This window comes from Astatotilapia calliptera, chromosome 5 (genome assembly GCF_900246225.1).
Source record: "Astatotilapia calliptera chromosome 5, fAstCal1.2, whole genome shotgun sequence".
Taxonomy (NCBI): Eukaryota; Metazoa; Chordata; class Actinopteri; order Cichliformes; family Cichlidae; genus Astatotilapia; species Astatotilapia calliptera.
In genome coordinates, this window is record NC_039306.1 from 20,371,136 (window position 1) to 20,386,844 (window position 15,709).

The 15,709-nt window shown below is 40.6% G+C and overlaps 2 protein-coding genes across 2 annotated transcripts; one reads left to right on the forward strand and one right to left on the reverse strand.

Moving 5' to 3' along the window:
- Window positions 1-233: 233 nt before the first annotated feature.
- On the forward strand, window positions 234-9,860 carry LOC113022494 (proline-rich protein 36). The gene is made up of 5 exons (XM_026167951.1): window positions 234-664; window positions 2,524-2,612; window positions 4,627-4,717; window positions 5,279-7,685; window positions 7,785-9,860. The coding sequence occupies exons 1-5, from the start codon at window positions 586-588 to the stop codon at window positions 7,867-7,869; spliced, it is 2,751 nt and encodes a 916-aa protein (XP_026023736.1). The 5' UTR covers window positions 234-585; the 3' UTR covers window positions 7,870-9,860.
- Window positions 9,861-10,151: 291 nt separating this feature from the next.
- On the reverse strand, window positions 10,152-14,052 carry wdr77 (WD repeat domain 77). Its single transcript, XM_026166408.1, has 10 exons — window positions 13,626-14,052; window positions 13,215-13,400; window positions 12,993-13,134; window positions 12,796-12,845; window positions 12,390-12,460; window positions 12,215-12,272; window positions 11,369-11,440; window positions 11,165-11,273; window positions 11,015-11,083; window positions 10,152-10,937 (listed from the first exon to the last, which is right to left on the reverse strand). Exons 1-10 carry the CDS (start codon window positions 13,732-13,734, stop codon window positions 10,790-10,792), a joined length of 1,014 nt encoding a protein of 337 aa, XP_026022193.1. The 5' UTR covers window positions 13,735-14,052; the 3' UTR covers window positions 10,152-10,789.
- Window positions 14,053-15,709: the final 1,657 nt, after the last annotated feature.

A 15,709-nucleotide genomic window follows, 5' to 3' on the forward strand; every position in this document is an offset into this window, starting at 1 on the left:
ATACTAAAATGTTTCGACGTGTTCACATGCTTTGTTTTATTTTACTCTTTGTTTACATTTATGACCATAATAGCAGTGACCTACATGCAATAAACCCCTGTTGTCTTTTTTGATTAAGATGCTATTAAAGTTCACCCGCGTTCCTGAGCATTTTAATGTGATCACTTCGTCCCAGATTTAGAGATACAGGTAGACCAGTGCGCTAAAGCTCGGATGCGGATGGCTGACTCATCAAACAGTGAGAGTACAGGCCATTAACGTAAGCAAACCTGTGATTAAAGGACCTGATTCTTTCCACAGGTGAGGTTTGCGCTGGAATGTAAGGAGAGCCGAGGGCCTCACCTGCTGCTGCTGTACAGTCAGAAACAGGGAGGCACAATGAAAGGCGAGTGGGCGGGGTTTGCTCCATTTTCTCTGTCTGTCTGAGAAGTTTGCACCAAATCACTGGAGTCAGGTGTACCTGGAGAAACGCCGTCATTCAGAGCAGCACGTTTGCGGTTTATCCCGGATTTACCTGCCGGCGAGAATGCGCCAATGATCCGCTGAAGCCGAGAATCGTAGCTACGCATCAACTAATCAATAACAATGAAGAAGGGGTCGCTGAATTTTCTGGGTCGAAAGAATCATTCTCTATTCGACACCAATGTCAAAATGCAGGAGATGGGTGAGTAGAGTCTAGTGCGGTCTGTTTATAAGAGCAGGTATCTACGCCTACAGCGAAGAGCAGCACGACCTTTGGACTTGGTGTTGCAATAGGACACATATGTTTCCACCAAGCTCCAAACTTTAGACGTGCTGACAGGAGTGAATCCTTCAGGTGCTTTAAACAAGTAGCAGCAGGTGTCATCTATGAATTTTGTTCGGTGTTTTTAACAAAAGTAAATCCATATTTTAAATCCAAGAGTCTGGGTCCTCTTCAGACTGTGTTCACTTTGATCCAAGTTAAGATTTCTCAGACAAAACTGAAGTTTTCATCTAGAATAGCTAAATGTGTACCTTGGGTGTATTTCATATGAGTCAGCTACTCTTAGACATACAATCCACGGTGTTATAGATGAAAACAGAAATCTGTTACCGGTACTTTTATTTACCTGACACAAACAAATTCACTCTTCTGGCCACAACAATGCATAACAGCATATTTCCATAGTACAACAGCTGGGCAAGCTCCATCTGCTGAGCAAGAGTGTGTGATGCAGTTTAAAGCCTTAAAAAAAGGAAACACAAGTTAATAGCTTAATAATAAAAATATTACTTTCACACACTGATATCAGTTTACTGATAAGCTCTAAGTGACATTAGTGGAATTTGACTAGTGAAAGCAGAAAAGGAGAGGACAATTTCTATGCAAAGCTGCAACACAGGAGAGATCATTTGCCTATTTAAATCAGAAAGGGGCGCAATAGGAAAAACGAATCATTTGCTTAGACTGGTTTAATACCGCAGCCAATTCATTCTGTAGTTCCCACATTTTTCTGAAATGACACAGAAGTGCATAAAAGCTATGAGGACCTACACCCTGTGACTACTGGGAATAGGTGGGAAAACAGTTCCCTTTCCTTGTCTATTATGACAGGCTCCTCTGTCGCTCTGCTTCTTGTGTCTGCTTTTGTAATAGAAAGCTAAATGAACACATAGAGTAAGAATCTTCAAGTGGCAAGTGTCTTTCAGCAGTCAGTGTCATACTGGAACAAAGGAATGTGTGACTTCTAGGTTTACGTTCTCAAATCATCAGTTTCCCAGGAATGTTATTGCTTGTCTTCCACATCTGAAAATGACTATGGTCATGTTTCGGGTCTCTTCCTCGGTGCACTTTTAAGTCATCATTGAGTGTCTTGTGTCATCCCGTGACTTAGATACATACAGAAAAACCAGGCTTTTCCACTGACATGAAAGACAAATGCGACTGGTCTCTTAACCACTTTGACTTAAGAATGGACGATCATTGTGTGGCACTGTTTGTTTAAAGAACAAAGGGTTATGCAACATAAAAGCAGCAACATTGGCTGCATGTTATGAAGCTCCTCTCAAAGAGTGAACACAGTTAAAGCGAGTTTTTTCCCCAAGAATAAACCTTGAATTCATTCTTCCAGGCTTTGCGACAGATAAACTATTTACGTCTGGCTATATGATAAACATTGTGGTGTTGTACAGCAAGCAGAAGGTGGTGCAATGGATTTCAGTTGGCACCATAACTGTTTTCCCTTAAACACAATGGTGGACTTTAAATAAAGACTGCAATCATCGGCTCAGTTGTGCATAGCTATTTTGTTGTCAACAACCAACGGCCACATAGCAGATTATTAGGCTGACTGACAGCTACTTAGAGGACACTTGGATGCACACAGTATCTCATTACCTGCACACTGCAAGTGTACAACATCATTGTTTTGGCCTTGACTGGCAGATTAATGATGGAGATTTGATTAGTAATTTAATAGCTGAATCAATTCAATTGAACTTGCTTTGCTACCAGAACTTGCTTTGCTGGATATTAATGATCTACTTTTTTCTTTTTCACAGACAATGTAGAGTTGGTCCTGGGGTCATCTGCAACTCATGAGTCAGGGACTGCAAGTGTGCGAGCTAGACCCACAGTGAAGCATGGTGCTGTGAGTATCTCTGTGAAACCATGTGGTTCACATAAATTTTTACGTTCATTACCCAGTTTCTGAAATTGAAATGACATGTTTTACGTGTCTCCTGTCTCTCTACCCTCACCATAATCAGTCACAGCAGATGGCTGCCTCTCTCAGAGCCTGCCAGAGGCTTCTTCCTGTTAAAAGGGAGTTTTTCCTTCCCACTGACACCAACTACTTGCTAATAGGGGGTCATCTGATTACTGGGGTTTTCCCTGTATTATTGTCGGGTCTTTACCTTACAATGTAAAGCCCTTTGGGGCAACTGTTGTGATTTGACACTACATAAAATGGAATTTAATGAATAAGATTTGCATGTGAACAGCTCCACCATTTTATTCAGTCTCAAACCCTGCGCCTGCAGATGCAAATGAACTGATAGCTGACAGTTTAGTGTTTAAAGAGTTTATTTACTCGTGCAATCTGATGTGTGACGTGGTCCGCACAGTAAAAGTCTCCACAGAGAGATCACGACTTATTTTCTTCCAGTATCTCATGTGGGAGTGATAATGCTCATTTCTTTTTTTAGAATGACATGAAATATGACTATAAAAAAACGACATATCTCACAGCGATGCTGTCTCAACAGGTAATTTGCAGAAAACATGATCAATGATCTTCTGCAGGTCACATCACGCTGCGCACAAAAGCTACAGCTGCCAAAGTTGCCATAGGACATTAGAGCAAGTCAATTACAATTTAGTCTTGCACTTAAAGTCTCCCATTGCATTGTCATGTTGCAGACAAAAATGCAAAGCTCATCTAAGCACTTGGTTCACACACCTCAGCTCAGTGTTTTCTGGGAGTGTTCTGTGAATGTGTCTGTGGCATGTGGATGCGGCACACCCTGCAGCACATGGGCAGGACAGCTCTGAGCGCTGCGACAGATGAACGTGAGTCATAGCGCGGAGAAAAGGCGAGATGGAATCAAACTGGATCATACGCTGTCTTTAATGGCACGCCCTCGCTCCGTGATGCAGTTTTCATACCTTTCCAAATAGCTACGCAACTGGGATTATTAGCAAAAGAGGGTGTTATTCAAGGTGTGATATATCTTTTAGGACAGCAGCTGCCTGAAACTGAAGATTTTTATTCTTATCTATTGATGCTGATTTAATTCATTACTGCATACAATCAGCATGGCTGAAACGTGGTATAAGGGGAGCTCTTAGGGCATAAATTGAGTCCAGTTAAAAATGTCCTTGTTGCTTTCCTCCTCAAATGGTCTGCAGCAGACTAAGATCAAAAGGATACAGCTGTTATGTATTCCTGGACTGAATATCTGCCCATTTGAAGGACATATAACTTTCCAAGTTTCTTAGATTTGTATTGTGTCAACACAGTCTCTATTTATTTGGTGTCGTAGAGAGAACAGCAACGTACTTTCCATAACTCTTCCTCTATTTTGCCCCTCTTGCCTACAACATAAAACACCCATGTATCTAAGTAACACGCAGTTTTCTCAGCCAGGCCCATCTTAGACAATGTGATGAATAATAGGTGTATCCTCTGATTCACCAAATATTTCTCATCACTCAAGTATGCAAACGTGTTTTCTTTTATTTTTTTTAAACCTCTAGCTGTTTTATGTTGAAGAAGCCTAAAGGTTAGACATGTACCTAAGTTGCTGCAAAGCAGTCTGACATATTTAGTACTTAATTTTGTGAACATAAGGCACCGTAAACCACCATCATAGAATTTTCACGTAACAGCACATTGAAATGATTTTGGCAGCTACTTCAGTTCTGCTGACGCTAAAAATGCTGCAAGCATTGGACAGGCCAACCTGTTTTCAAGGAACACTGAGAGCTGATATAGTTGAGAACTGGTTTGTGCACCTCAAGACCAAATACTTGCCAGACAAAAATCTCTGTACATACAGGCTACAGTATATAGCCTTATCGCAATTTTACTGTTGATCTTTGTCTCTTGTGTTAAGAGGTTTGAAAAATCAAGTCTGATGGTGTTTAATTTTCTTCCCTCGCAGTCCTTGTCTGAGAGTTTCCAAGGCTTTGCTGTCCCAATGCCGAAAGTCCCTCTCCTGCCCCCTGTCAATGGTCCAAAGACCAACGGTTCAGGTGAGCATCTAGCTACCTTCCAATATGTACTTTAGGTTTAACTTGACTAAAAGGCAAGAATCCCATTAATTAGACCCTAAAAAGTCCACATAACTTGTGGGGCTTTTGCTCAGACTCGGTTGATGGATCACAGCAATCAAAATAAAGAGGAAAAAAAGGAGGGCAGGTTAATGTTTGCTCGGGCATTGCTCAATAACTCCCCCTGAAAATGTCCAAACGGTCATACCAGATGCCAAATATATTTACATAATGGGAGTGTTAGCATTCTCAATAAGTGGAAACCATTTACTTCTTTTATTTCCTTTTTTAACAATTCTAAATTTATGTAAGAAAGCTGAATTTAAAGCTTTATAAAGAATTTTCTTATTCTTTATAATCGTTTCTGCCTCTTTAATAATATTCTTATTATTGCATATTATATGCACAAATGAATTGCACTCTTTAAATGAAACAGACGGATTTCAATTTTAGTCTCTTATTTATGCAGCAAGTTTGCATATTTGAATACTGTGTCTGTTTCTGCAAAAACCTTTCTCATTTGTCCTGTCTTCTCATCCACAGTTGGTTGGGATCCATTGTCCAATGGCTCCATTACTTCAGTGCCTAACCTTGATAAAGGGGAAATATTTGTTCCTCCTCCTCCTTCTGTAGCACCTCCACCACCTCCAAGTGAATGGATTCCACCTCCACCAGACTTCCTGGGTGACTTAAACACTCTAGACCTAGCAACCATACAGCCTCCTTCCATGCCCGCACCAAACCCTCCTTCAGTAGAACCAAAGGATTTATCCTTCCTAAAACCACCACCAATGGCTCCACCAAAGCCTCTATCTACCACTTCTACTGGCTCTCCATCATCCATACCCATCTCTAGTCCACCATCAGCTCAAGTTCCAGAGCATCCAAAATTTGCCGCCCCACAGCCCCCTACTGAAAGGCAACAGAAGACTCAGAAGAAACCTCCTCCAAAGCCCATTAGAATTTCCTCAGTCTCCAACTCTGACTCCCCCCCACAGACTCCTGCACCACCACCCCCTGTGCAGACACCCACATTGTCCACTTTCAATCCCCAAAACACAGCAAAGGTTAACACTGCTCCTAAGACCTCATTTCTCAATGTGTTTGAAGACCGTGACAAAAAACCTACGCACATGTTACTCCTGGAAGATTCCGGGTCTTCCAGCTCTGGCCCTGTTCTCGTCAAGGTGGACGGTAATGCTCCCAAAGTGCCTACACTATCTAAACCAGTTCCCATTGTAAAGGAGCTGGAGGAGAATTTACAAGTTGCCCAACCTTCTGAATCTACCCTATTTGAGCAAAAGACAGTGACTAAGACAGAGACTAAGACAAAGGCTAAAACAGAGACAATTTCAGTGCAACCAGAAATAACCAAACCAGTACAGCCACCGCCTCAGAAGTCTCTACAGCTTGATGAAGTTGACAATACTCAGATTAATTTAGAGACAAGCAAGGACAAACTTGGAGAGAACCAAGGTCCAAAAGCAGAAAGTCCAAAAGCAGAAAATCCTAGAGAGTACCAAAGTCCAGCCCCAGTCAAACCTGTACGGTATCAAAATCCAAACCAGAAATACAGTCCGATATTGGATCACAAACTACGTAACCTGAAAGGAAGTGAAACCCACGGAGCACGAGACGGGCATGCAGCTTCTCCGCTGGCTCTTCTAAAGGCAGCTAAAGAAAGAGAGAAAAACAGAACGACGCACTCTGTTTCACAGGAAAACAGTGGAAAGAACAATGAGCAGCCAAGTATTCACTCAAATGACCTTTCAAGTTCTGGCTCTTCAACTGTAAAACTGACAGAAAAAATATTACAGGAGACTCCAAAATCCTTCAGTCCAGTAGACCGTCCACAAACAAATGATGCTCCTGAAACTTCAAGCAGTCATGCCCTGGTCAATGGTCAGGCACCATCTACCAGTCCAGCTCTCAACAGGATCATAGAAACCCCTGCTGTTAGCAAAAAAGCAGAGGAGAGACAAAAGGCATATCAAAGCAGCTCACTGTCTCAGACTCCACAACCTGAGGGCAATAAAGATGGGTTCAGCATGCCATTACTGCCTCCACCACCAGAGTTTGATGATTTAAGCAAGATTATGGACCTGCCACCTTCCATCATTCCACCGGACCCTCCCACAAAAAAGGCACCGTCACCACCTGTAACCTCTCTTTCCCCTGCCTCAGTTCAGTATCCTTTGAATAAGACACAACCCTCTGCAGGTCCTCCCTCTTCAGTGCCACCTCCTCCTCTGAAGACAGCACCTACAGCTTCCATTCCACCTCCTCCTCTGAAGACAGCACCTCCAGCTTCAATTCCACCTCCTCCTCTGAATACAGCACCTCCCTCTTCAATTCCACCTCCTCCTCTGAAGACAGCACCTACAGCTTCCATTCCACCTCCTCCTCTGAAGACAGCACCTTCAGCTTCAATTCCACCTCCTTCTCTGAATACAGCACCTCCCTCTTCAATTCCACCTCCTCCTCTGAAGACAGCACCTACAGCTTCCATTCCACCTCCTCCTCTGAAGACAGCACCTCCAGCTTCAATTCCACCTCCTCCTCTGAAGACAGCACCTCCAGCTTCAGTTCCACCTCCTCCTCTGAATACAGCACCTCCAGCTTCAATTCCACCTCCTCCTCCTCTGAACCACCCACCTCCTAATGTCCAGACAAAACCCAAGCCAGACTCCACTCAGCCAGCACGCACTCTGGAACAAAGACATTTTGATCTCCAGTGCATCCTAAAAAAGAAGCTGGAGGAAATGGCCCCCAAAATTTCCCACCAAAAGGAAGATGTAGAGCCTTCCTCTGATGAATGGGAGTCCAATGACCAGCTCAAATCACCAACTACCAAATATCACCAGAAAGCAGCAACTCTGGACATGAGGGAGCTGCAGCGTAAAGTGAACAAAAAATATCCAGATAACTCGCCAACAAAAGCTTTGACCAGGTAAGACTGTCATGCTCAAATGTCACACATTGACTTTTTAAGATGCCAAAACTCACTGGTTGGCTAATATATTCATACATAAAATGTTCTTCTTTTCAGCAATGGGCCCAAGTCTAAATATCAACATGGTATGACTTTCACAGTTCGGCCTGGAACCAAAAATCCTATTACTTATCATGAGTAGCGGGGATTATTAAGGGTCTTTCGATTCTTGGACATGTTGAGACCTTCAACACAGACTATGGGACACAACGTGTGTGAAACTACACTTTTATCAGCAGCAGTGTGGACCACAGCTGAAAAAGAAGGCTTCACACAGGTTATTTACACACTGGGTAGCAAATATGTTAAGAATGCCTGTTGACAAAGGACTGCCGAATCATAAAGACAAACACGACACAGTCACTGTCAAATGGTGTTTTCTTTTCCATTGTGTCACAGTCAGAAAGAACGTTTTAAACATTTGTGTAGTTGCTGCTAATTATTTAGTCTTAAGCTATATTTTGCTATATGTTGACTTTTTAACCATAGATTTGGGTAATGTTATTGTATAGGAAAACTCCATTAATATTCAAATAAAAAAAGTTTAAAGTTTTTAAAAAGTCTTTTATAAAACAATGAGAAATTTTAATTGTAAAATATAGTAATTTGGAGCATAACTGTTATTATTTCATGCTGTAATTACCTGCCAAATAATGGGAAATGTTCTTTCACTGTTACATCTCGATTATGAAAGTCTTATGGCGCAAAGTAGTAGGGGTCTAGTGTGATTCTCACATTTATCCCAAAAAATCCTTTATGGTTTGTATTGGATTTTCTATACCACTACGATAAAGAGTGTTAATCTAGTTACGTATACATTGTTATTGATGGAGATATCAATTTGTATAATATGAAAATCGCATTTGGACATTGCAAGATGTACTTATATGTACATGTTAAAGTTGTATATAGAAAGTCATCAAATTAAGACATTCAACTCTAAGTAGGAAATAAATGTAACAAATTGCTGAGTACACATGGCTTGCATGTGTACACAATTGTATGTAAAAACACTGCAGTGATTTCCATCATCCTAGTAATTAAAGCTTTTAGCTGTGGCTCAGAATGTAAGTGCAGATTTAATATACTGGTAAATTCCCAGGGTGCAGTATTGTTTAGTTTGTGGCTTTAGTTTGTTGTTAGGTGGTTGCTAGACAGTGTGACATCATCGTAATATGTCATGCTTAGTTTTTGGGATATAAATTATGTGTTACTATTGTGAAATTAAAATGATACAATACTTTTATAAGGCTCTTGTAGGTGCGTAAAAGCTACAAATGTGTCATTGTGCCACATTGTCAGGTGGCTGCTAGGCAACATGATGACCTCATAATATTTTATATAAACAAGAATCGTCAGGGCCCCATGAAGAACCTGTGTGCCAACTCCAGATCATGTAGGAGCTTGTGTGCAAACAGATTTTTTTGTATTAAAGTAAGATATAAGCTAGCTGAAGAACTGGTTTAAGTTTTTTTTTCCCTCCTAAGAATTGTCCCAAATAGCATCACGCAATTAATTCCAAATAATTCCAAGATTCTGCTAACGAAGAAATTTAGATTTAATTATTAGGCGTTTTTTGTGGTTGTTGACGCAAATAACCAAAACACATCAAAGCACATGTAATTTAACCTCCATGAAAGGCCTTAAATGTACCAAAAGTTATAGATCATTATCTACATCAGACCTCACATTGACACTGTTAGTGAATGACTGGGGTTTGCGTCAGCCACATCCTTACCAACACAGTGGTTTATATTTACAGGGCATGTGATCAAAAAGTTCCACCAATAAAATAAGAAACATACTCAATTTAGCTACTATGCTACTCAAGATGGTTTCCTTCATCGCTTCTCCGGGGCTGCCATTGCTTCTGCTATTTATTTTTATTTTTAGATGGCTTCACTGAAGTCCCACCCCATGTGTTGAAATGTCTTCTGCGTCAAAGCGAACCATTCTAGATCTGGAAGATTTAAGAGTGGTTGGTCTGAGGTCGAGCATTTTTGTCCTGTTTTTTTTTTCCCCCCCTATATTTACTGGGTAAAACACCATCACTGTCAGTGCACAGTTGTACTGTAACATCCTGAGGTTTAACAGGGTAAGCATTCTTTTCAAATAAAAAACTTTCACTCACAACCAAGTTGTATTTCCTTCTACTATTGTCCTTTTCCACAAAATGAATTTCCAAGTTAAAAGCCTAACAGGAATTCCAAGTATCAACTCCAAAATAGCTGCAGTGCTGGAAGCAGTGCAGAGGTGCATAAGGACATGACCTTGAAGGAGGGGGTTGAGGTTTATGGCTTTTCGGGGAAGAGGAACTTATTGACTGCACTTTGTGTATCCTTGAAAACTCCTCTTATTCCCACTACCTCACAGTAGTAACAGTTTATCATATCTGATCTCAGTAAACACAAAGAACACACCAAATGATGCCACTGATAACATTAAGTTACCTTTAATGTAAAATTCTGCAATACAAATGTGCTGCTTTGATGCAGTTACACAAAGACAAACTATACAGTATGAAAGAAGTGGATAGTGAGGCTGTGATTAGTAGTCATAGAGAGAATAAAAATATGGACGCAGCTATCTGGTCAGAAAAATTAATCAAATGAAGTCAAAGTGCTATAAGCCTACATTTGATGTGAAGACCACCTAAGGGCGAAAGCTGCAGTTGCAAAAAGACTCTCCTACAGAATTCCTCCTATACCCTTCAATAGCTCACTTAGTGGCTAACGACGTGTCAATCGCGTCACTAGCCAATGACTAAGCATTTTAGATCAGACCTGCCCCTCTGTAGAATGTCCATTTTTTACAACCAAGATGGGGACAGCAGAAACGCTCATCACTATGTAACTAGGTCCATTTTATGCTCTCTATGTTAGTAATGCACAAAAACCATGACTAGGAGAGCAGAATTCCCAATATTGTGCGGTTTTTGGGGGCTAAATTAAGGTGAGAGCTTTCAATAGATTTTCATTTCTGCAAAATGACACCTCAGGAATGAGGGGAGAGTAGTGAGGGGAAAACAGTGCTTTCCTTCAGTGCATTTCCAACTGATCGGTCTAAGAAGAGGAACTGGGAATGCCATCAGCTGGACCCACTTTATGGTGAAGCACAAGATGATCCCAGCCTACTGTTGTGAGGGTGGAGGAGCCATTGTGAAGCCAGCTCACACCTTTGACATAGTCCTGGTGCCGCCGGTCTCGGAGTCTACAAACAAATATGTGATTAGTGTTTTTAATAATACAACAAACTAAATGCTTTCAGCATGAAGTACAAGCACTCACATTTCTCGCAGTTCAGAGTCCATAACAGCAACGCTACAGTCATCACTAACAGAGGCTAGCAAGGGTGTGCTGGGAAGAAAAGGAAGACGTCAGAATTTTGTAAAAGAGCAATAAAGCCAAAGGTGAGATCGTGACACACTTTACATTTACCTGTGTGTGGAGAAGGCCAGCCCATTAACTCTACGGCTGTGAACGTTCTCCACCTGAGACGGCTCCGATCCCAGGAAATCTTTCACAGTCACCCTGCCGAGCTCATCGCCTGAGACACGATGAGAGTGAAAGAAAAAAAGGAAATCAACTTTTTCTCAATTAAACTCAGCTTTTAATCAAATGTGACCAAGTGCAGCGTCTTACCAAAAGCAATGGTGCTTCTGTGGTGAGGGTGCCAAGCTAGAGAAGTAGGGGAGCAGCTAGGTGACTCTACATCTGAGGCAAAACAAAAACAGAAACTGAGAATGCGCTTGCCATCTGTCATTACTTACACAGGACATCCTGTACAGCATAGACACTGACATATTTCCAAGAGAGCCTATAAACAGATTCCAGGAACAATAAGACAAATTCCTTCTTTAATCATCCAGACAAAAATCAAACACTAGGTAGCTAATTAGGTAATTAGGCACTCTATATAACTCTTTACCCCTTGAAAGTAACCCTTAAAGCTCTTTTGTGAACTGAGAGGTTTCTGTCATATTTCAGGCCTGCTTACAGTACTAAATGATGGGATCTGGATCTAAAGTTAGTGAGGGTGGTTTCTGCCTATGCAGCCACTCCTGGACAAACCTGAAAACTACTATAATGGTCCTGAAATCACATCTTTATGGGTTTGGAGGTGTCAAAATCCATCATTCGGAGGACAGATAAAGTCTCCAAATGTGGGGGAAAAGTTAAGGCTCTGGATTTGGATTGATTACTTTGGTAATGGCTGCGTATTTGGAGGAATCAACTCCATTGCAGGTGCAATAGTCTCTACCTGCTAGGTATTAGTATATACTCCTATTTTAGCACATATACATTTGCAGAGTGAATGACTGCTGCATAGTGTGTGTACTGGCATAAATATGTAAACATAACTGTTTGTTTTGGAACAAATTTTACTCTCTGTCATACTTCATTTCCTGTGGAGCTCTTCCAAATCTCGACTATTCTTGCAGTAGTGTTTGGCAAAAGTGGTTATCAAAGCTTGGTGACGTAGCTTACCTATTCTTGATGCAGGTTTGTTGGGCTTCCTCCTGTCCCACAACAACACACGGCCGTCCTAAAGAAGGGGTGAGAAGAAGAAGTAGTTTAGTTTATCTGAATGATTGCAGCTCTGTGGTCCAAAAAATAAACCTCACTGACAAAAATGCAAACAACATGCTGATTAGTATCTTACTTGGCTACAGGAGAGAAACAGAGACTCATCTGTAGGACTGCAGGCAACACAAGTGACTGGCTGTGTGTGCACTGGCGGAAGAAAAAACCCAAGAACTGTTGAGTTAAACTTTTCACATCAATGACATTTATGACATTTTTGGCTTTTTAAAACCATTTTAATATAAAACTTTCCTTCAGCAATTAATCGTTCCAAAGAGTCAATAGGAATATGACACTGGGATAGTCTGGTAATGTCAGCAATAGAAAAAAAACCCTTGGTAAATTAATTAATCTAAAATCTATACATACAGGAATGCTACCAAAAATAAACATTCTTTGCTTTTATTTTTCCACATTGAGGGGAAAAAAGCATTTTTGTAAGTTTTGTGCATTTCTGTATGAAGAACTGTTAAGATGATGCTTACCATTGTAGGTAGTGACAACTGTTTCCTGACTTAGATCCCAGACTTTAATTCTGTAATAATAAGCAAAGATGCACTTTAAGGGATGACAACTCAAAAATTAATTAAGCCAAAGTTTGAAACAAAAGCAATTAACATTGCTTCTGCTCTGTTGTGACAGGTGGAATGGTGTATGTATGTTCATGTAAAACAAGTCTAACCTGCAGTCCATGCTGCCAGTGACTGCAGCGGTTGCTCCAACCACGGGGCTTACTGTGGTGACAATATGGTCATGATCATGCTTGGTAAAGCGATTAACCAGTAGACATTCATCCTCTGCTAGTTCCCAGAGCTCCAAGGCACCTGCACAGAAAAATGAGGCCAGTTTCATACAAGCCTCAAGTGTGTGCTTGATTCATCTGCCATAAAAAACATTTCATTACCTGAATCTGACGCAACAATAATTCCCTTCTCTGACACCCATTTGACATCTGTGACACCAGCCTCAGTCTGCACACCAGCTTTGCAGAATCCCTCACTGGGGGCCTGGTCAGGGTCGCTGTAGATCCAAACAGATCCCTGCCAGCTTCTGCCAGAGAGGCTGGAGGCACCAAGTAGCAGGGTGCCATCTGTGGAGAAAACCCAACGAGAAAACCCTTCAAATATCTATATTTTCATTCATCGCCTGCCAGTTAAGATTACTCTGACTAGTATTCAACATAAAATGTTATTTATTTAACATTTCCAACGTAGGACTTGAACAGTTTAGCACAAATGTAAACACACTAATAATAACCAACTAGCGGCTCCACGTGTTTACACGTTAACCTTCAGCTAGCGCTCCTTTTCCCTACCTGCTCTGTATTGTGCCGCGCACAGGTGCCTCTCCATGCACGCTGGAGCATTGGGGGGTATGTCCCACCGGTTTTCCTTGGTCATGCTAGTATCCACGGAACTATTCATCCAGAAACCGCACTTTAAATGTTGATGAGATTTCCTAAACTTCTACAACACAACTCCTGCGTTAGCTAGCTAATGCTACTGCAGAAATGCTGCAGGCTTTGTCTTTAGTTTATTTGGAAAATATTATTACTATCATTAATAGTACACAGTCGGTTCCTAAAAACACGATTAAGCCTGAATGCATGAAAAACGAGCCCGTAATTTTTTCGTTTCGCGAATGAATGACCGGGAGAAGCGCAACACATGGGACTATTAGCAAACACTTCCTGTCTGGTGTAGCTTTTTCCTTCTTCTTCTTCTTCTTCTTCTTCTTTTTGGCCGCATGCACAGTTCCAGACATGTTACTGCCCTCTGCAGTATTATTAGGCTTATGCGGCCTCTTCAAAGGTTTAATGCTGTAACGTAATACAGCACTGCCACCTGCAGTTACTATAGTTTTGTATTTCTATATCATGTTTTTATGTTTTTATTTATTTCGTTTTAACTTTTTGTTTTGAACGCTGTTTAGTTTCAGTTAATTTTCGGAGTGCGTTTGCTCATTTACTTTGAGTTTTTATTCGTTTCAGTGTTAGAATTTTTTTTTTGATGATAACTCATATTTATAACTTATGGATGGCAAATAATGCTGATGCCTTTTTTCTCCCTGTGGCAGAAACAAGTTTTTGTTGTAGCTTCTTTCTTCCGAAAAATAAGACATAATTCCAGCCTGTACTTTGATGTGAACTCCCATGTCAGTTAGTTAGTATGTTAGTTACAGACAAATCAGTCCGTGAGTTAATTTTTTCTTTTATTACATTTTTTCATTCCCAGGCTGATACAGCTAGCTACAGATACGAACTTCTAGATTCGCAATTCGGCAGATAGCCTATTTTGATGTTTATTTCACTTTTGTAATGCTCGTGCACAGGAACATCAAAGCTAACTGAACTGCTTTAAAGCTCTTCAGCTTTTCATCACGCCATCTGGTTTTGATCATAAAGATAAAATAAACCTGATCACTGCCTTTTGTAGATGGCATTGTATCTGCTGATAGGTTCATTGTTCACTGTAAAACTTGGAATTTCTACAATAACTTAAGGTATTATTATTATTATTATTATTATTATTATTATTATTATTTACAGCATATTTACTGTTTTATAATTTATTACAGGATTAGCATTGTTTTTTCCAGTTAATATGAGTGTAGCACTATTAGCTCTTTGAAAAATAAAGCAAGTTTAAACATTACATTTAAACCATCAAAAAAATGTGAATGTCTGCCATCCTAATATCGTCTAGTAACACAGCTATTTCATCATTAGCAATTCTATTAAAATATTCACCTAATGATGGAACGAGATGCAAAGACAGAGGACCACAAACTTATCTTGAAGGGGTATCTGTCTACCACAATCTATCCAATAGTTGAGATTCCTCTTTCTAAATATCACAGTAGAAGAATTGAGAATAACTACTTCATTGTCACACAACAAGATCAATGTTCATATTAGTGAATCTTTCAATAAAAGGATTTCAAGCTGGGTGACAGGTTTCCCCAGTGCCCTCTTATTGCCCAAGAAATCTGATATTGTCCTGTTTTCTGGGGCTTTAGAAGATAAATTCTGTGCCACAAGTCATATGTGACTATGGCATGACTATTTGGCCAGCTACATTCAGAACTTAATTTGATGTATAAATTATGTTACATATATTTTCCCTTTTTTTCAGGTCTTCAGGATTGGGAGGACATCAGACCCCCTTCTGCTATTTCACATAATTCCCATGTCCTCCAAGATCCTATTGTTTTTTTGCCATCTCTTATCAAACAGGAGGCTGAGCTGGAGGTGGAAAAGCTGAAGATGCTAAGACTTTTATCGGGAGTGACCACAACTGACAGCTCAGGCTGAGCAGTTTGGAGAGAAAGGTAGAGAGGCAAGACTGAGAAGGCTTGGACGTTCTCACCGGGGACAGTGGAGATATTGGACAAAAGATG

Coding starts and splice junctions, on each gene's coding strand:
- wdr77 (XM_026166408.1), bottom strand. CDS start 13,734: ATGAATAGTTCCGTGGATACTAGCATGACCAAGGAAAACCGGTGGGAC. Junction 13,401..13,625: donor CGCGGCACAATACAGAGCAG/GTAGGGAAAAGG, acceptor TTTTCTCCACAG/ATGGCACCCTGCTACTTGGT. Junction 13,135..13,214: donor TATTGTTGCGTCAGATTCAG/GTAATGAAATGT, acceptor TTTTCTGTGCAG/GTGCCTTGGAGCTCTGGGAA.
- LOC113022494 (XM_026167951.1), top strand. CDS start 586: ATGAAGAAGGGGTCGCTGAATTTTCTGGGTCGAAAGAATCATTCTCTA. Junction 665..2,523: donor TGTCAAAATGCAGGAGATGG/GTGAGTAGAGTC, acceptor TCTTTTTCACAG/ACAATGTAGAGTTGGTCCTG. Junction 2,613..4,626: donor CCACAGTGAAGCATGGTGCT/GTGAGTATCTCT, acceptor CTTCCCTCGCAG/TCCTTGTCTGAGAGTTTCCA.